Genomic DNA, 19,706 nt, shown 5'->3' on the forward strand with positions numbered 1-19,706 from the left:
CACTTTGAAGTGGAGTAGCACCATCTTGACCTGGCAAAGGTGTAGAGAACTGTAGTTTCTGGAGCTATCCGAGGTAATGGAGGCGTCGCTCCAAAAAAAGACTCCTTGGAGCTAGAGCGATGCCTCATTACTCCACTGCAGTTAAGTATAGGAGCTAACCACACGGAAATCTATTTTCGTCTGATCGGAGTCAAACTCCAGAATTTACAGTTCTCTATTCGTAGAGCTGCACAACTTTGTAAAATTAGTATACTACTATTAGTATAATATAGTAGTACTACAAAACAAATTGGGATACTACAGCTAATACATATTACTTGCTGTATTAATAGTAGTTTGTGATATACTACGTAGTAGCTTTTTGTTGAAAAAATACTTCAACTAAGATAGTGCTTCATAGTACAGCTGTAGAATTACTTACTGTAGTAAAACACTACCGGTGTGTCAATGAATCCATTAATTATATTGCCTTGCTGCGGGTACCGGTATATGGTTCTCTTGATAGATAAATGAAACTACACTACATCGACAAATGAAGAGTCGAAGCTCACGCTCCCTAATACTTGAATGTCTACCTACCACGCCACTGCCTCTATAGTACGGATTTAGCCGCACCATTGATCTGGCACGACACCTCCAGGAACACCTGGTCCGACGAGGCACCGTTGGGAAAGGCAGCCGAGCGCTGGTCCTCAGAGAACGCGCTCAGTGGGTAGAGGAACGTGACCGACTGGTCGTGCGTCTCCAACAACTTGTCGTTCGACGAAGCCGCCGCTTTGGCCACCGTGGTCGGGAACAGAGCGCCAGTAGACATGCCCTTGCGGATCGTGCTCATGTCGGCCACGGAGCGACGAGTCACCTCGTTCTTGCCGTTCAGAACAGTCAACAGCACTTGGTTCTTCTCGTTCCAAAGCTTCGTCAGCTTCTCATACAGTCGCGAGGTCATCGGCACAGGCTTCACCGTCGTCTTTGTCTTCACGTGCTCGTCATCGTTCTCCACGTCGCTGTGGCCAAACTCGTCGCTATCAGCGCCGAACCAATTCGTGTCGGCCAGAGTAGGGGCGAATGGCTCATCCACCGGGTATACAAATTCCTCAATCAGGTCCGTGTCAAAGCTCATGCCAACGTCCTCGAGCTCCTTTGGGGATGCGCATGAGCCCGAGTCCGTCACATCTGACGCGGCCGACGGCGAGTTCGTCTGCTGAGTTCGAGATTTCTTGTCGGCCGTCATGGCCATGGCGGCGGCCGCGGCAGCACTGGCGGCCGACGTCGTCCACGAAGACACATCCTGGAAATCCTCCCACGAGGTTTTTTCCAGGCAGGCCACGATGCGAGAAGCAATGCTCATCTGGGACAGCTCCTTCACGGGCACAGCGTTGAACATGGACGAGAAGTTGCTCCCATTTGTGACGTTGGCCACCGACTCGCTCTGGCCGCAGAAAGTCACTGAGAACATCATGGCCATCATCATAGCCAGGTTCTTCTTGGCCGCGTGGATCTCGTGATGCGACTGTGTCTGCGCCTCAATCTTCTGACGCTGCTCCTCCTCGGCCAAAGCGGCCGCCACGGGGTCTTCACTGATCGGGGTCAGGCCGTACGCGGCCAAAGGAGATTCGTCCAGGTCGCACAGCAGGTCCTCGCCCACCATGGCCTCGTCCAAGTCTTCCAGACAGGCGGCCCAGTCAACGGCCGGCTCATTGGGAACCATAACGGACTCAGCGTGTGCAACCTTCTCGAGAGGAACAGGTTCCGCCTTGATCTGTGGCTCCTGCTCGATGCTTTCCTTGCGGCCGAGTTTCTGCTTAAGCTGCTCGCTCTCGACGGCCATTGCCGCAAGCTGGTCCTGCAGAGCCTTAAGCTCCTTCTCCTTGGCCTGCAGCTGGTCTTCCAGCTGCCCCACGTACGCTTTTTTGCGCTCACGGTGGAGCTGTGCCGACATGCGGTTGCGAATGAGGCGACGCTTCTTCTTAGCCTCCTTCGAGTCCGGGTCCAAGTGCTCCAGCTGCGCCTCCATAGCGCGCAGACGCTCCTCACCGCTAGGGTCCAGAGCAGCCTCTGTCTTGAGCTTTTTGCTGGCACTGGCGTGGGTCACATCGGCCGCCTCGAGCGGCTTGCGCTTGTCGCGGCGCGCGTTCACGCGGGCCATGCGTTGAGCCTTGCCCGAGTCCGAGTCGGAAGCGGACGAGGACGTCGACGGGGACGACGGGGGCTCGAGCTTGATGAGTCGCTCGCAGGCTGACACGGAGGGGGCCGCGGCCGACGGCGGCAGGCGGATCTGGTCCACGGGCTGCACAGCCTCCGTCGTAGTTTTCCGCTGCTGAGCGCCGTTGGCGCTAGCGGTATTTTGCCAAATAGTGCGGATAAAATCGGTTCATGTTCGACGCTTTCTCTTTTATGCGTGAATGGAAAAGTGTTCTAAAGCGACAGGGAGCGATGAGAGCAAGTAGTTAGTGAGCTGTACTGTAATAAGACAGGCCGTTTCGTCTTGGGGGAGACGCGGGTGCCGTTGGATGAGTGAGCCGAGGGCAAACATACCTTAGCTTCCAAAGTGCGGGGTGATCCCTTCCTATCGGTGTTGCTTCTTATTTGAGGGGCTTACCTCCTCCGATTCCTTTTCCCTTTTGACCTCTGGATTTGGCCGGCGCTTTGATGTGCGTGCGAGGTGCACAGTGCGAAGCATTTAAAAAACCTCACTTCAAGCCCCGGTTATGCTACCGATCTTTGGTGTACCCCACACAATCCCCACACGTTCCTTCTGGAGTCGAGGTTTTTCAGAAAGATACATGCTGACTTCTTCGACGTTTACCTCAAAGATCGCCAATGGCTGGCCACCGTCTGGCAGTCGTAAGATGGCGGCTGCGATCTCCTCCATATGCCCGGTTCATCGAACACCTTGATGCGATGGCTACCGCTTGGCATGCAGAGACTCTCTGAGAGAGAGAGAGCTGTGCTGCGGCCTCTGTCGCGATCAGCCCCGTCTTTCACAAGAATCTTCCTGCTGCGCTCAGGAGTGATGTTTGTTGCGTTGTCAAGCCCCAGTACGGTCGTGCGATTGTGTGACAATTTCCGCGATTCGGCAACGGTTGCAGCTCCCGAATGGCACTCAAAAGTTTACTTTAGAGATGGCGTGCTGCGCTCGCTTCCATCCAGATGGTGCGTTCCGTTAGGAGCTTCGGCGATTATGGACACCACTGCGCCAGCACCGTGAGCACACGCATAGGTGAGCTGAAGGGTACTCGCACTGTTATAAATAACCTCGCAGAGCGCTGGGGAGCAACTTGCTCAGCAAAGTCCTTCTCGTTCAGGAAGCCGCTCGCAACACACCGAGGGCGTCGCAGCTCAGGTTTGCCGCTTTGTTGCCTGGCTGTCACCATCTTGGTGTGGCACGACGAAACGATCATGACCCGCACAAATTGCTCGAATGTGACAACAACGTTGCTTCATGAAGTCGTCTGGATGGTCTCATTCCTCCGCGCCATTTGCTAGGCAGCACCCTACAGTAAGAGCAGTTTAAAAGTTTGTATCTCGTCAATTGACAGCAGCAGCGCGAACCACCGCTGCGCCCAAACTCGTATCTTGCGGATGGATACTTGCACGACAGCTTCGTTGCCGCCAGCGGGATTTCCAGCCTCAACTTGTGCCGCGGACGGGGCGGCAGTGGACAATGCTGCATCTTCAATGCGGGTCAGTGACCCGGTCACGCTCCTTTGTCTGATTTATCCTGGGGCAAAGATTATCCAAAGAGTAATGGTCAAGTTCGATTGCCATAGCTCGAGAGATCTTGTAACAACATCGAGAGCGGCGTGCAGGTGCAGCATTCTCCATGCGCTGTGGAAACGGAGCAAGTCGATGCTCGATCGTCCAAAATAGCGGAGCCGAAGCCATCTCGTTGTGCAACGCAGAAAATCCGCTCGTCGAATATAAAGTGCCCGACGAACCCTTACCGGTCCTTGCAATCTGCGCGATGGTGTTCTACGGCAAACTGGTCCATGCAGACGTGCGACTTGTTTCGCAACTAACCGAGTAAGAAAAGATAAGGCCATCTTATGAAGGTATCGAGCAGTTATGGGGCCAGAAAGTTTCGAAACCGACAACGTTCTTTCGCGTCACCTTTCACGCGCCTAGGCAAGCTCGCTACGCCATCATAATCAATGTGCATTCCAGTACATGTACAGTCGCCCTTACTTGAGACGATACTATTATAAGCGCTTCTTCTACATTGTAGTTCTACATTGCAGAAGCAGCACTTAGTATCGTGTAGTTCTACATTGTAGAAGCAGCACTTAGTATCGTCTCAAGTAAGAGCGACTGTGCATGTACTGTGTTGCACTGCAACGTCAAGCTGGCTTTTTATCCTAGTAAAGGTGTGAGCATATCATAGGACGTCACTCTAACCGATGGTGTTTACCACACAACCTGCGTCTGCCACACCACTTTTGCCGGCCTTTTCGTTCAAAACGGGCGTGTGCGTGGAATCCGGCGTACACTCGGTACGTGGAGGGGATGCCTCCCTCTCAGTCTTAAAGCGCGCCTGGGAGCTACGGCGCTTCTTCCATTTCCCACAATGCACTCTTATTCCTGCTAACCTGAAAATCCCGCCAATTTTCTGCCAGACAGTGAAGCTAACTGCCACACGTTCGGGAGCTACCGAGATATCAGCAGCTACTGCGCCATCGACCCAGCAGAATCCAGCTACAGCGCAGCCTGTAACAGCCCAGCCAGTGCGCCGATGGAAACTACAGCAGATGGACAACCTTCCAGCGAGGATATGGTGCGTAGTGACCCAACTGCCAGCTGTTGAAGCTGCCCGATGCCACGATTGTCATTGGCAGCATTAGATAACACCGTTTTGACTCTAATTGCGCTTGTTGCAGCCAGCCACGTCACCTCCGCAGGGAGCGACGACCAACCCATTCAAGTCTGCGCTGCACAAGTTCGCGCAGAAGAGAAGGAGCGCGTAGCTGCTGCCAACCTCAGCAACGCGGCGACCTCAGGCTTCTTCTCGCGGGGAAATAGCAAGACTGCGGCGCAGCAGAAACCGCAAGCTTTGCCAGGATCGGTCAAGCAGGTGAACACGGGGCAATTGCCCCCAGTATGGGCAACGCCCTCTCCGGCACCTCCGAGGTGCGTACGAAGCTAAACCAAAACGTGTTGTTGGTGCCGGAAAGCTTAATGTCATTATTCTTTTCGACGCTAGGAAATTGTCTTCACCCTTGGACTCGGTCTCGCCGCGACTGCGAAGTGTGTCAGCTGCGGATAGCGAGACTGAAGACGTGTTGTCCAGGTCGTTCGATGCTCATCGTCGGAGTCGTCACTCATTGCACGAAGATGAGCTGGAGCAGGCGGGGCATGGGGCGCATGGAAACTCACATAGTCACAGTCACACGGTCGGTGATAAGGGGAGTCCTCATGCTACTCCGCTGGTGTCTGCTTCGTCTTCACGTAACGCTTCGGGAAATCTCCGCTACATGCAATTTGAGCAGTTGTTGGACAAGGAAGTCGTCGATCTGGATCAACTGCGCAAGCTCAGCTGGGGTGGCGTCCCTACGAACTATCGGCCAACAGTGTGGCGACTGCTGTTGGTACGTAGCTCGGCATGACGTGGTTTACTAGCTTAACTTCTCACTTGTGTTTGTTATAGAGCTATATGCCGTCGAAGAAAGATCGTCGTGCGGCAATGCTGGAGCGCAAACGACAGGAATACCTAGAGCTGCTTCAGCAGTATTATTACATCCCAGACACGGATCGGGGTATGCGTGAACAAACCACACTGCGACAGATCCTCGTCGACATCCCACGCACCAATGCTGACGTAAAGCTCTTCCAGAACGAGCGCATTCATCAGGTGCGGTGCTGTATTTATTGTCTCCATGTCAGTAATATGTTGACAAAGGCAACTGTTTGCAGTGTATGGAGCGTGTTCTGTACATTTGGGCAATCCGACACCCAGCCAGCGGCTACGTACAGGGAATCAACGACCTCATGACGCCGTTCCTAGTCGTTTTTCTGTCGGCTTTTGTCGGTAGATTGACATACTTCTCTTTGTATTACCACAATGGCGGCTAATTATTGTTTTTTTGCTGATACAGACAACCCACAGATGTGTGACTTGACGGACGTATCGGACGAGAACTTGCGAATTGTCGAGGCAGACAGCTACTGGTGTCTGACGAAGCTGCTTGACGACATCCAAGACCACTACACCTTTGCCCAGCCAGGTCTACAACGCATGGTGCAGCGCATGGAAGAACTCGTCCACAGATGTGACACAGAACTGTTCGAGCACATTGTGGAGCACGAGAACGTGCAGTTCGTGCAGTTTGCCTTCCGCTGGATGAACTGTTTGTTAATGCGCGAGCTGCCTCTCGATGGCATCGTACGCATCTGGGACACTTACTTGTGTGAAGACTCGGGCTTCGAGAGCTTCCACGTGTACGTTTGCTCTGCCATTCTCATGACGTTTGGGGAGAACCTCAAGACTCTCGAGTTCCAGGACCTCGTGCTCTTTTTGCAAAGTCTCCCCACGAAGGACTGGGTGGAAAACGAGATCGAGCCTCTCCTCTCGCGTGCGTTTATCCTGCAAACCTACTTCGCTGACGCCCCGAGCCACCTCACCTCGCAAGCAGCTCAATAGGAAGCCAATGTCAAGAAGGAATATTAAATAGGCCGACTACTACAGCAACTTGTACACCCAATTGAACCAGTTTTCATGTTCGAGAACGAGTAAGCACCCTTACATGCATTACTCAATACGATGTAGTACTTCGAAGTACGTAGTAGATCTACAGGAAGACCTTCCTCAGGATGATCAGCCTGCGGATCTAACATTCGCCAAGCGACATCAACCTTTCGTAGACCAAAGTATTGAAACGGAAAAGTGGCGTTGGTATCCATAACCTTGGGTTGAGCAAAGATCTTATTGTTTCTTGTCTTGGATTTAACCTTCCATCACATAATTTGTTAATGCTATGAAACCCGTAGAGCTGCTTCTTCGATACATCTTTGATATAAACCGGGATTGGATTTATGCAAATACACTATCGGTTATTCATTGGATGTCGCTTGCAAGCCGCCAACCATACCAATGTACACGGATCGATCACGGTTTGCGTCCGTGCCATTGCCGTGGAACGTTCATGTACAGGAGAATCAATAGGGCAAGAATATCCAGGGAGGATGAGACCGTCAGGTCAGCGATAAGCTTTCGGCTTGGCAAGAATCTTCATATGCATTGGTCGGTCACGCACCAAGCAGAAATTTACCCACGCGAATTTACTGCGCTGGACTCCAGTCTGCCAGGCTGCCTGGTGCACGAGAGCGAATTTCCTCGCATAACACTCGATGTTCTCGAACTGACGTCCTGAGCCGCGACGACTCCCTGCCGTTACAAAACACGGTAGCGTCTTCTTACTGAAACCAAGTCCCAACTAGTCGCTGAATTTGCTCCCCTACCCTATGTTGGCATTTTCCACTGATTCCCTTCAAAACTGCTCCCATCTGTTTCCGCAGGGTCCATTGGCAATCTTTGCCACGCGGCACTTTGGTTTTCCAGTAGAAAGAGCAAAACCTGTAGACATGGCGGACGACGGCTTTCGCTATGAGCTGGAGACGCCCGAGGCCGTACTGAAGCACTTGGGCGTGACGGAGGAGCAGGGACTGAGCACGGCCGAGGCGGAGAAGCGCCGGGCCGTGCACGGCTACAACGAATTAGACAAGGAGGAGGGCACACCTTTGTGGAAACTCGTGCTGGAACAGTTCGACGATGCGCTGGTCAAGATCCTACTAGGCGCCGCCGTGGTGTCTTTTGCACTGGCTGTGTTTGAGGGTGGCGAAGAGGAGGGCATCGGCGCCTTTGTGGAGCCGCTTGTGATTCTTGTGATCCTCGTACTCAACGCTATTGTGGGTGTGTGGCAGGAGTCAAACGCTGAGGCCGCACTCGAGGCCCTTAAAGACCTACAGCCCGAGAACGCGCGCGTCATGCGCGACGGGGAGATGGTGACGCTGCCCGCTCGTGAGCTCGTTCCCGGTGACGTGGTGGAGATCCGTGTGGGCGACAAAGTGCCGGCCGATCTGCGTCTGCTGTCCATGAAGACGACGGCCATCCGTGTGGAGCAGGCCCAGATGACGGGCGAGTCCACGTCGGTTAACAAGGACATTGACGCTCTTCCGCAGGGCACAGAGAACATTATTCAGGCCAAAACCAACATGCTGTTCGCGGCCACTGTGGTAGTCAATGGCCTGGGCCACGGTGTGGTCACTGAAGTGGGTATGAAGACCGAGATTGGCAAAATCCAGCAGAGCGTCCAAGATGCGTCCAAGGAGGAAGAAGACACGCCACTGACGAAGAAACTGGACGAGTTCGGTGAGCTTCTGTCCAAGGTGATCGCTGTTATCTGCATCGTGGTGTGGATTATCAACTACAAGAACTTCTTCGACCCCATCTACGGGTCGGTGTTTAAAGGCTGCATCTACTACTTCAAGATCGCTGTGGCTTTGGCCGTGGCCGCCATCCCCGAGGGGCTCCCGGCCGTGATCACCACGTGTCTGGCCCTGGGCACGAGGAAAATGGCCAAGAAGAACGCCATTGTGCGCAAGTTGCCGTCAGTCGAGACACTCGGTTGCACGACTGTTATCTGCTCGGACAAGACCGGTACACTCACTACGAACGAGATGTCGTGTGTGACGTTCACGCATCTAGGCAAGTCGGAGACGGAGCTGGTGACGTACGACGTGGAAGGCCACACGTATGCCCCCGTGGGGAAGATTGAAGGTGCTCCTCTGGGTCAGTTCAAGGCGGTGGACTCGCTGGCCACCGTCTGCTCGCTCTGTAACGAGTCGGCCATTGAGTACCGCGACGGTAAATATGTGCGTATCGGTGAGCCCACTGAGGCTGCGCTGAAGGTGCTGGTGGAGAAGATTGGCTTCCCTCAAGACGGCGCGAAGCAGGCCGAGATGCAGTCGCTGCGTGCGTCCAACCCGGAGAAGGCTGTGCAGTTCTGCAACGAATATCTGGAGGCTCAGAACAAGAAACTGGCTGTGCTGGAGTTCTCGCGTGACCGCAAGTCCATGTCAGTGTTGTGTACCAAGTCTGGTGCCTCTTCTCAGCGCGCTACTCGCTCGTCTACCTCGCACCAGAATGTTTTGCTTGTCAAGGGCGCTCCCGAGGGATTGATCGACCGCTGCACCCATGTTGAACTGGGTGACGGCACAGTTAAGCCCTTGACCGATGCTGGCCGCCAGGTGCTGCTGACTCAGGTGTCTAGTTTGGCCCGCAAGTCGCTGCGGTGCTTGGCTTTTGCCAAGAAGGAAGACGTTGGAGACCTGGGATCGTACGACGGAGACCGTCACCACCCGGCCCACAAGCAGTTGGAGCGTACTGAGAACTTTGCAGCCATCGAGTCGAGCTTGACCTTCATTGGTCTGGCCAGCATGCTGGACCCGCCGCGGCCCGAGGTTCGCCCGATGATTGAGACGTGCCACACGGCCGGTATTCGCGTCATCTGCATCACAGGCGACAACAAGCTGACGGCCGAGAGCATTTGCCACAAGATCGGCATCTTCAAAGAAGGCGACGACCTTTCCACGCGCTCGTTCACTGGCGCCGAGTTCTTCGCGCTGCCCATTGAGAAGCGTAACCAGTATCTGTCGGATGGCCACGGCATGGTCTTCTCTCGCACGGAGCCGAAGCACAAGCAGCAGCTCGTGAAGATGTTAAAACAGCTCGGCGAAGTGGTGGCCATGACTGGCGACGGCGTCAACGACGCTCCTGCTCTGAAGCAGGCGGATATCGGTATTGCAATGGGCATTACCGGTACGGAAGTGGCCAAGGAAGCCGCCGATATGGTGCTTGCGGACGACAACTTTGCGACGATCGTGGCTGCTGTGGAAGAAGGCCGCGCCATCTACAACAACATGCAGGCCTTCATCCGCTACCTGATCTCGTCCAACATTGGCGAGGTGGCCGCCATCTTCTTGACGGCCGCCTTGGGTCTGCCCGAGGGTTTGATCCCTGTGCAGCTGCTCTGGGTGAACCTCGTGACGGATGGCCCGCCTGCCACGGCTCTGGGCTTCAACACGCCGGATGCTGACATCATGAAGAAGCCTCCTCGTCGCAGTGACGACGCGCTCATCACCGGCTGGGTCTTCTTCCGGTACATGGTGGTGGGCATCTACGTCGGCTTTGCGTGCGTCGGTGTGTTCGCGTACTGGTACATGTACTACGAGGCCTCGGGCGATGGCCACACGCTGATCACGTGGGACCAGCTGACGCACTGGACTAAGTGCCACGAATGGGAGAACTTCACAGTCAACAATTTCGACGGCATGGACTTCTCGTCGGACCCTTGCCGCTACTTCACTGACGGCAAGAAGACGGCGTCGACGCTCTCGCTGTCTGTGCTGGTGGCCATTGAGATGTTCAATGCGTTGAACGCGCTCTCGGAAGATGGCAGTCTGATTACCATGCCGCCCTGGTCGAACCCGTACCTGATGATCGCTATGGTGGTGTCGTTCGCTATGCACTTTGTGATCCTGTACGTGGACGTGCTGGCCGACACGTTCAGTGTGATCCCGCTGGACTTTAAGGAGTGGCTCGTGGTGCTGGCGTTCTCTTTGCCGGTGATTATCATCGACGAGGTGCTCAAGTTCGTCGGTCGTCGCATGCACGCGCGTGAGCTTAAGGAACGTATGGAGGAGTGGGAGAAAAAGACTCAGTAGACGGACGTAGGAAGGTGCTGCCTTGCTTTCTGCTCCCGAGTATCGAGAGGAGGCGGCCTCTCTGCCAATTGATCCTGGAGCAAATGTTTCTTGGCGATGAGCTTCAGATCTTGGAGCGGAAGCGAGACAGCAGTATTAGAAAACAGAAATAAACACGACCACATGCGCCTTGTTTCTTTGAGTTGCGAGCGGCTAATGCTCGTTGTTGCGCAGGTCTACAGTAGAATGCGATGCGAGAGGTACATGTAACCACTTGCCAGTGAATCAACCGCTGTGTGGCAAGTTGCCACACAGCGGTTGATTTGCCGCCGGTTTACTCCGTTGCCAAGGAGGGGCAGCCGTTCGTGCAGCAGTTCAACCATCAACAAGGCAGGATCCCATTAGCGATGTGCTTCGCCTCGTCCAGGTTTGTCGCGGATAACGTAGCCGCAGAAAGGGAAACGTAAAGTTCACGTCTCCCTTTCTGGCTTCGACGCCAATCGTTGGAAGATTGGTGGCCACCACCAGCTTTGCCCAAGTCTTCCTTCGTCGCACCAATTTGGTGCCGTAACTGCGTGGTTTTGTTTGGTGGCAACAGAAATGCTTCACATGATTTCTCGAGGCATTTTTTTGCTTGAAGTTGCCAGCTTCTCCGTTCATATCAGAAACCTCAACTTTGTCAATGTAGTTTATTGAGACCTCCGACAGGCGCGCGCGCTCGGGCTGTCGATAGCTCATTTAAGACAAGAGCTTTCTCCCCAATCGGCGTCAGAAGCTCTCAGAACGGGGCGGCGGGACCGATGAACGAACTCCGTCGTAAAGTTACCAGATACTGGTAAGCCCGAGTGCCATTCTTGCCTCTGCGGCCGGAATTGCGGCAAATTACTACACACACCGCATTAACTAACGAATTTTTAAGTGGCATTTCTGGCGTCCAGTAAGTGCCGATTCTCTTCTCCACCTTCAGCATTAAAGCGGCAAAAGCTCGAGCTCGGAGGCTGGTTGCCATAGCCCAGCAGCGCCTGGGTAGCGTTTTGTTCGTGGTCGACGCCAAAAAGCATTGAACAGACTTTGTCGTCGCGTTGCTCTCCTGGAGTGTTCCCACACTCGCACGCCAGCAACATCGCTTTCATCAGATTAGTTACCACGTGATGTGGACCACATCATCAATGCCTCTCAGTTTCTCATATACAATACATTATGGCAGGTATTAGATAAATCAGGTCAGCTTTACACCTTTCAATGTCTTCTTAGAGATGAACAATGCCTCACTTTATTCGATACCGCAAGTATTATATATAATAAATCTCGGGGCTAGATGTCGTCCCAAGCCCTTTCTCCCAAGGTACAGCCCGCGGGTGAAATGGCTCAGTTGGAATTTTAGGAGCTTCTGCGTAGTGGTTCAAGACGCCAGAACCATGAAGTCCGTCGCGCGAGGTGATCTATGGCTGCTCCAGCTGGACGCCAAGGAGGACCCGGTGGCCGACCGCCACACCAGCTTCCATCCCAGCCACAGCCGCTTTACGCATGTGCCGACCAGCAAGTCATTCGAGGAGTTGAGTCGCCTGCGCAAGCTCACGTCTCTGAGCTACCTGAGCGGCAAACTACGTGGCATGTTCCACCGCGAACACCGAGACACGATCGTGTGCGAGGAGGACGAGGAGATCCCGGGAAGCAGCAAGCGCAATATTTATGACATCATCCGCCGCAATGAAGGCTCGTCGTCCACGCGCTTCGACCACTTGGCCAAGTTCAGCGACTGTATGCCGGCCATGCGACCCGTGGCGCTCTCACAGAGCGCGTCTATGCCTGAGAGCCACGAGCCCAGCAAGGAGCAGCGCTGGTGCACCAACTGCTCCAAGTGTTTCCAGCGTGGTCTCAGCCGCTTTGACCAATACTGCGGACTGGACTGCAAGACGGCACATCGGATGCGCCAGGTCGCGTGAAGCCACGCCCCTCACTACCTGGCCGCGCAGTCTCCTTCGACGATTTCGGAGGAGACGCTAGCAATACGCGCAGCGGCGACACGTCCGCCACAGCGTTTCACGGTCCATTCTGCCACCACAGATGGCAAGAGGATGGAGCGCAGGTAACTTCGGAGGGGGGTGACGAGATGATAAAGAGCTGGCCAGAATGGTCTGAGCTGCTGGCCACAGCGTCCTCGCACGGCACGAGGATGTGAGCACCCTACCACGCTCAGGCGTGTACGATAGAAAGAGGAAACCGAGTGGAGCTCTCTGCTCGGTAATAATGTTATTAACGCTATTTTAACTACACCATGCTGCCTTCTCTTTCATCATGGCCATGGCCATAATGTTCATTGCCACCTTGGAGATGCCTGTCAGCTGCTTGAAAGTCTCGACTTGAATCAATGGGAATCAAGATGTATCCCACTTTCCCTGATGTTCAGTACCCCTCCAGACAAAGTACGATTCTGTCGCAGATGTCCGAGAGGGGGAGTCAGATTGCCAGCTTTACGTAGCATCAAGCGACATACTCAGTGCGAACGCAGCAATGGTGGCCGCCAACAAGATCGTGGTGTGCGATAACGGCACGGGGGTACGTCGCTCTATCCTATTGCTGCAGGATTCTGCCGCGTGCATTCTTCTCTAATCTCCTCACTCTGTTGCAGTTCGTCAAGGCTGGTTTCGCCGCCGAGAACTTCCCCAAGGCCATTTTCCCGTCCCTCATTGGACGCCCCGTGCTGCGTGCCGAGGAGGCCGTGCAGACGGACATCCTGCTGAAAGTACGGTTGAAATCCCAGATATTTACTACCCAAGTTGAAGCTAACGAGACCTTCTGTACTGCAGGATATTATGTTCGGCGATGAAGCCGCAGCCGTGCGGTCGAACCTCGAGATCACGTACCCCGTGGAGAACGGCATTGTTAAGAACTGGGACGACATGGAGAAGTTGTGGGACTACACGTTCAAAGAGCGTCTGGCTATTGATCCCAAGGGCCACCGCATCCTGCTAACAGAGCCGCCGCTCAACCCCAAGCGCAACCGCGAGAAACTGGTGGAAACCATGTTCGAGAAGTACGGCTTCGAAGGCTGCAACATCACCACACAGGCCATGCTGACTCTGTACGCTCAAGGTATCACCACGGGCGTGGTCATTGACACTGGTGACGGTGTCACACACGTCGTGCCGGTCTTCCAGGGCTACGTGCCGCAGCACCTCATCTGCCGTCTGGACGTCGCTGGTCGCCACATTACCAACTATCTCATCAAGCTCATGCTGCTACGTGGTTACCCGCTCAACCGCACGGCTGACTTCGAGACAGCGCGCCAGATTAAGGAGAAATGGTGCTACGTGGCTTACGACACGGCTGCTGAGCGTAAATTGGCCTTGGAAACGACGATCCTCGAGGAGTCGTACGAGCTTCCTGACGGTCGTGTGGTGCGTCTGGGTCGCGAGCGCTTTGAGGCTCCCGAGGCTCTGTTTAACCCGAACTTGATCGACGTGGAGGGCGCTGGTCTGAGTGACATGGTCTTTGACATGTGCATGAAGGCAGACATCGATCTACGCACGGAGTTCTTCAAGAACGTCGTGCTGTCTGGTGGTTCCAGCATGTACCCGGGTCTGCCCAGTCGTCTGGAGAAGGATATTAAGCAAAGATACCTCACGGATGTGCTCAAGGGCGACAAGAGTCGACTGAGCAAGTTCCGCTTGCGCATTAACGACCCACCTCGTCGCAAACATCTGGTCTTCCAGGGTGGCAGTGTCTTGGCTGATGTCATGAAGGACAACGACGCCTTCTGGCTGCTCAAGAGTGAGTACGAGGAACACGGGCTGCGTATTCTCGACAAGCTGCAGTGAATTCCGTAAAAACAAACAAACGTAGCTCTTACCTGCATGGTCGAGTGTCGGCACACCATGCTGGATACAACGATGCAGCTCGATAAAGTCAATTTTTCCACCTAAAAAACAGCAACCCAGACATTTCCTCCCTCTAACCATTCGTTTTGCTGCTAGAATCGCTCAAAAACGGCCTGAATAGACCCGAAGCGCTTGGCAGGAGGCTTTCTTCGACTCACTGGACGGAGTTGAGGTCTTTCAAGAGAACTAATTCGCGCGCAGTGTCCAGACGTTCACTCCAAGTGTTCTTTAGATCTTCAACGCCATCTTCGTTGCTGGTTATGGCGTCCGCCGTATCCACGAGTGTCTGAATGATCGAGATCGCCTTGTCCGGCACAGAATCTTTGAATGCCTTCACCACCATTCCACCGTACGATACTGTGTCACGTGGAAAGCTGCCTGGAAGACTCGTCGTCTGCTGGAAGAAAAGCTGCAGAATCAACGTTGCGACCAAAGCACAGTGTTGGTAGCTCTCGGTTGCCAAGGTAGCATTCTCCTCCAATTCTGCAAGTGTGGCCTGTCGGTAGCTGAAGATAACTTGGCGCTCCTTTTTGCGGTCCAGCTTCCTGAGTGGCATACTGAGAGCCTCAGCCAACACTGGAACGTGGGCCGTGAAATCGCTTAGTGACCAACGACCAGCCGTAGCAAGCGTCCATAACCGCACGAGGGCACTTGCAGTGGACTGTGGAAGGGCCGACTCGAGCACCTTCTTGTTCTCATCGCTCAGCGACGTCACAGACGCAGCAGTTCTTTTGTCCTTCTCTTCGTCAGTATTGACAGACGACAAGTGAGGCACCCCCTCGAGGTCTAGACTGTTGCTCTCAGCCATGAAGCTAGTCACCAGAGCGGCGAGTTCCACAGCAGACGAATCAAGCACGTGCTTCTCCACAAAAGCAAGCTGCTCCATGTCAGCAGGATCTTTGGCATCAACTTGCATCGACAGTTTATTGAAACCTTTCTCCAACACGAGCAACTTGGTGAGCTGCTCATCGAACCGGTCTTCAAACACCTTACGCAGTTCGCGCAGTGACGCCGCATCGCCGCGAATAATACTAGACAGAGCCTTGGCCAATGCGGCTGAATACAGCTCGTTTATCTTCGGTTCCAAATGCAAAACCATTCCATCCATAAACTCATCATCACCCTCGATATCCTCAACAGCAGGAAACCATTTCACAAGAAGCGCAGTCGTTTCTTCTCGCGAAGGTACGATAAGAAACTGGGTAGAAACTGATCTGCTCTTGTCGTCACCAGCGTCTCCGCCATGCTTTGGTCCTCGCTTCCCCTTCTTTCCCTTTCCAGACTTCCCACTGCGCCCTCCCGACTCTTCCGGATCGCGCTTGTTGCCGCCCTTACTGCGTTTTCCCTTCTTACCGCGCTTGCTGCTGGCATCCTCGTCATCCGAATCATCTCCTTCCTCCACCTCTTGTCTACTCTCACGAGCACTAGTTTGAACCGCGCAGGTCTTTTGCTGTGCCGCCGCACGGGAAGCTTTAGTCGTGGCGTCTTCACCAAATTTCTCCCAGCAAGAAGCAAAGAACCCGGAGCTGACAGCATAATTGTCAGCGATCTGGAATGCCTTGGACACATGCCCCGCCTTCTCCAATGCTGGCGACATACCCAGCAATAATCCCACATCTCCCGCTGGCAGTGCACTCGGCAGCAGCGAACGCACATCCACGAACGAATTATCATTAACCGCAGCCTCGACTGCTCCTTCCAGCTGAAGCTGCAGCGCCCGACTCACGACACTTTCTTGCAGCGGCACAGCATCAGGGAAACGTTTCTTCAGAAAGTCGTAGGGTCTGGCAACTTGAAGTTCTTTCGCTCGAGCATGCTCCAGGTATCCATTCTGCTGGAAGAACGAGTACACACTCTCTCTCTGTGCTGCCATGAACACGTACGGCACGTACTCGCGGCCTCTCAGTGTGCCCATCAGCACTTTCGACTGTATCAGCTCCGTCAGAGCCTCGTTGGCCACAGCTTCATCGAAGCTGAAGCTCCTGAGCACATCAGGCACGAATACAGGCCGCGTGACAGCTGCGAACACTCCTCGAAGGCGCGCCTTCTGCGCTGTCACGTACGAGTCGGTGTAGAGCACGTTGTCCCTCTCTCTAGCCTTCAGAATGCTGCCCAGTCTCGTGCGCACCACATCGCGCATGTAGTCCACAGCGAAATCGAACTGCTGAGCCAGATCGCCTATAGACGTGGTACCGCTCTCCTGAAGCAGCACGTCCGTGTCCTCCATGATACCGTCGAGATACCAGCTCGTGAGCAGCTCCTCGCCGTTGTTTACCAGGTGGTACGAGTCCTTGCTTCTGCTGCCTCGACACAGCGCAGTTGCTTGCTTCTCCACGCGAGTTCGGTCCACATCAATGAGCTTTTCCAGTTCCGTGAGGCTCAACCGCCCGCCATGCAACGCCACGTAGTCGGCGATCTCCCGCTGAATCTGAAGAGGCGTCAGAAATTGCTTGCCTGTGCGCGTGTGGATGACCTGAAGCTTTCCCAGTTGTTGCAGCTTGAGCAGCAGGTCGATGACGTTGTGGTCTGACAACTTGAGCGCCGCCTCCTGCTGCTGTACGGCCGCGAGCTGCTGTTGCAGCAGCGCGATCTCGTCCATGGTCGCCGGGCGGAGAACAGCAGAGTGAAGGTCAGTTTTTCGAGCCACTGTCACTTTCGTGAGGGGAAACAAATGTTACTCAAATGAAACCTTGCATTTCGAAATGGAGGTGCGCTTAGAAATCGCCGAGGAAGCGCTCAAGGTGTTCGTCGCGGCGCTGCAGTGCTTGGCTCAAGTCGGAAAGGAGCTATCCATCGAGTGTGATCCCTGTGCGCGTCGTCTCACGCTCCGTGCTCTCAATGATGCGCACTCGGCCTCTGGCCAGGTGATGCTGGACCGAACATTTTTCTCGGAGTCTCAGAACTGCTGCGTCACCCTTCAAGGCGTCGATATCACATCAACACAGACGATTAAGACGCGATTTAATGGTCGTACACCCTTCATTAAGTGTAAGGTGTTCGCCAAGTCGTGCTGTAATGTTTTCCGCACGCTCAAGCACGTGCAGAGTGTCCAGTTAACACTGCTAGTGGACCAAGAAGCGCTGGAGCAAGCAGACGCCAGCCAGGAGGACGTATCACAGAGTAGCGAAGTGGACGAGGTGGATCTGGACTGTATGGAGCTACGCTGGCGGTTGCGCTGCGACTTTGACATCACCAAGACGCACCACATGAAGGTGCAGGCGTGCCAGATCATGCGCGCTGTGTTCGACAAGGACGCGTGCCCCAATCGCTGGAGGACACGACAGCACCACTTGAGCTCGCTGCTGGCTCATATCCATCACAGCAGTGAGGTGAGCGTCACGTGTTCAGCGACACACGTCAAGTTCGAGAGCTACTTCTCCAGCACGACAGATAGTAAGGCCCAGTTGCAGACGGAGACAGCAGTGGAGAGCGCCGAGTTCAACGAGTACATTTTACAGCCAGCAGCCGATAGCATCGACTCGTCAGCACAGTTAATTTTCTGTATTAAGGAAATCCGGGTGAGTTCGATACGGGGAATGGAGAATGGATGTAGCAGACTGACGATAGTGTTGACGCAGGCGCTGCTGGCATTCTGCAAGACAAGCGACCTGCTGGAAGTGTCGTTCTACTTCAGTACAGGCGGCAGGTGCGTTGAGTTTGCGACTTTGCTGTTGTATATCTGCTGTCTGATTGTGAATTGCTCAGTCCCGTGCTGTTTGCGGCCGAGTCGACGTCTATGGCCAAGTTCTCCATCGAGATGACGCTGTCAACAGTGACGACGTTCCTGCCGGCGTCATCACAAGCGCGTAGCGAGGAGGAAGTCCCGCTTTTCGCCAATGGGTACGTTTTTACTTACTGGGAGACTGGCAGACTTCAGTGCTAACATGGTTTTGCCTGGGGTTCCGTAGTGGCAGTGTCAATTTCCCGAATAGTCAGACGCCATCGATGTCGCAGTCTTCCTCACAGGAGAATCCTCGGTATCTGACCCACAGTAAACGTCTGTGTGTAGATTAGTAGCAGCTATACGTGCCGACACATTGCAACCCATGCATTGTAAAGCCAGTCGAAATACGCAAATGAAGAAGTTAATTTACCCAAGAGACGACAGACTGTCTGTCGTCCACGCGCCCTATCTCACCGTCCTACTGCGCGAGATCCTGCACGAACCAACTCTCACCTCCCAGCTCCGTCTTGCCCTCGGCAACACTCTCGAACGTCGGCGACTTGTCGACGATCTCCCACTCGTCGCCCTTGGGGCTGCTGCCGGCCTTGTCGTCGTCGCTTTTCTTCTTCTGTTTCATGCGACGTTGCGCCACCACCGTCTTCCGCTTGGGCGAAGGACGGCGGTAGGGCACGAACATGGTATCGGCTACGTCCTCGTCCTCGTCCTCATCGTCACTGACGCCGTCGCTCTCGCTGTCTGAGAACTCGTCGCTGCGTGCCAATTCGCGTAGCTTCTCGAGGTCAAAGTGCCGCTGACGCAGAGGCGAGGCCAAAGTGCGGAAGGCGGGTGATAAACGACGGTTCATGCCGCTGTCTATGCCTCCAAAGGCGTTCTCTGAGCCGTGCATCGATACTGCGGCCATGGTCTCTAAGATCTCGGTAAGTCTCTGCTGTTGCTGCTTGAGCTGCTCGAGGAAAGTTGCCGAATGGACAGGTGGAGGATGCTGCGAGAGGACGTGACGCCTGCGACGTGTGCGACTCTAGAAGATTCACTCGACCTGAGTAAGCCCCCATCGCCAGTGCACCCCTATCGTCTGGATGGGATTGCCTTGCTGAGGTTCGGTACAAGTGCATTTACATGATTAACGTGGGCGATCAAGGCCGCTACATTGGCTGAGATCAGGCCAGGTGGAGGCGGTCAATTGGCAGCACGCTATGCAAGATGTCGAATCGTCCATCACTTGAGACTTTCCTACATGTTAGTCGTCTGTTTGCACACATGTGCACTTCAAGTGCCACTTGGCCGTCGCATTCGTAGCAACGAGAATTTGCAGCGAAGAGGTGAAGACATGCGGAGAAGTGAAAGGGTAAACAGTAGGGGAAATGTTATAGGCTGGGGCGGACTAAAGTTCAACAGACCAACAATGTTCCAGGGTGAACGACACTTGGCCTCATTTAATCGAAGTA

General features: G+C 54.3%; 8 protein-coding genes across 8 annotated transcripts; 5 read left to right on the forward strand and 3 right to left on the reverse strand.

Annotated features, from left to right (window-relative positions):
* Positions 1 to 438: 438 nt before the first annotated feature.
* Positions 439 to 2,146, reverse strand: PITG_09280 (bZIP transcription factor, putative; the record flags this gene model as incomplete). The annotated part of the gene is made up of 3 exons (XM_002903519.1): positions 439 to 1,201; positions 1,286 to 1,693; positions 1,745 to 2,146. 3 exons carry the CDS (start codon positions 2,144 to 2,146, stop codon positions 593 to 595), a joined length of 1,419 nt encoding a protein of 472 aa, XP_002903565.1.
* Positions 2,147 to 3,823: 1,677 nt separating this feature from the next.
* Positions 3,824 to 6,634, forward strand: PITG_09281 (uncharacterized protein; the record flags this gene model as incomplete). The annotated part of the gene is made up of 8 exons (XM_002903520.1): positions 3,824 to 3,997; positions 4,382 to 4,490; positions 4,614 to 4,721; positions 4,875 to 5,124; positions 5,285 to 5,582; positions 5,642 to 5,845; positions 5,908 to 6,022; positions 6,090 to 6,634. 8 exons carry the CDS (start codon positions 3,824 to 3,826, stop codon positions 6,632 to 6,634), a joined length of 1,803 nt encoding a protein of 600 aa, XP_002903566.1.
* A 941-nt stretch (positions 6,635 to 7,575) lies between these two features.
* Positions 7,576 to 10,716, forward strand: PITG_09282 (calcium-transporting ATPase 1, endoplasmic reticulum-type, putative; the record flags this gene model as incomplete). The annotated part of the gene is made up of 1 exon (XM_002903521.1): positions 7,576 to 10,716. One exon carries the CDS (start codon positions 7,576 to 7,578, stop codon positions 10,714 to 10,716), a length of 3,141 nt encoding a protein of 1,046 aa, XP_002903567.1.
* A 1,365-nt stretch (positions 10,717 to 12,081) lies between these two features.
* PITG_09283 (uncharacterized protein) lies at positions 12,082 to 12,672 on the forward strand (the record flags this gene model as incomplete). The annotated part of the gene is made up of 1 exon (XM_002903522.1): positions 12,082 to 12,672. One exon carries the CDS (start codon positions 12,114 to 12,116, stop codon positions 12,639 to 12,641), a length of 528 nt encoding a protein of 175 aa, XP_002903568.1.
* Positions 12,673 to 13,174: 502 nt separating this feature from the next.
* On the forward strand, positions 13,175 to 14,516 carry PITG_09284 (actin, putative; the record flags this gene model as incomplete). Its single annotated transcript, XM_002903523.1, has 3 exons — positions 13,175 to 13,254; positions 13,328 to 13,441; positions 13,506 to 14,516. The coding sequence occupies 3 exons, from the start codon at positions 13,210 to 13,212 to the stop codon at positions 14,514 to 14,516; spliced, it is 1,170 nt and encodes a 389-aa protein (XP_002903569.1).
* A 214-nt stretch (positions 14,517 to 14,730) lies between these two features.
* Positions 14,731 to 17,175, reverse strand: PITG_09285 (uncharacterized protein; the record flags this gene model as incomplete). The annotated part of the gene is made up of 3 exons (XM_002903524.1): positions 14,731 to 14,802; positions 14,893 to 15,277; positions 15,341 to 17,175. The coding sequence occupies 3 exons, from the start codon at positions 17,173 to 17,175 to the stop codon at positions 14,731 to 14,733; spliced, it is 2,292 nt and encodes a 763-aa protein (XP_002903570.1).
* A 103-nt stretch (positions 17,176 to 17,278) lies between these two features.
* PITG_09286 (uncharacterized protein) lies at positions 17,279 to 18,590 on the forward strand (the record flags this gene model as incomplete). The annotated part of the gene is made up of 4 exons (XM_002903525.1): positions 17,279 to 18,094; positions 18,155 to 18,222; positions 18,282 to 18,420; positions 18,513 to 18,590. 4 exons carry the CDS (start codon positions 17,279 to 17,281, stop codon positions 18,588 to 18,590), a joined length of 1,101 nt encoding a protein of 366 aa, XP_002903571.1.
* A 52-nt stretch (positions 18,591 to 18,642) lies between these two features.
* PITG_09287 (sporangia induced hypothetical protein) lies at positions 18,643 to 19,218 on the reverse strand (the record flags this gene model as incomplete). The annotated part of the gene is made up of 1 exon (XM_002903526.1): positions 18,643 to 19,218. The coding sequence occupies one exon, from the start codon at positions 19,160 to 19,162 to the stop codon at positions 18,719 to 18,721; it is 444 nt and encodes a 147-aa protein (XP_002903572.1).
* Between the last annotated feature and the right edge of the window lie 488 nt (positions 19,219 to 19,706).

This window comes from Phytophthora infestans, genomic scaffold (genome assembly GCF_000142945.1).
Source record: "Phytophthora infestans T30-4 supercont1.14 genomic scaffold, whole genome shotgun sequence".
In the NCBI taxonomy this organism is placed as follows: domain Eukaryota; phylum Oomycota; class Peronosporomycetes; order Peronosporales; family Peronosporaceae; genus Phytophthora; species Phytophthora infestans.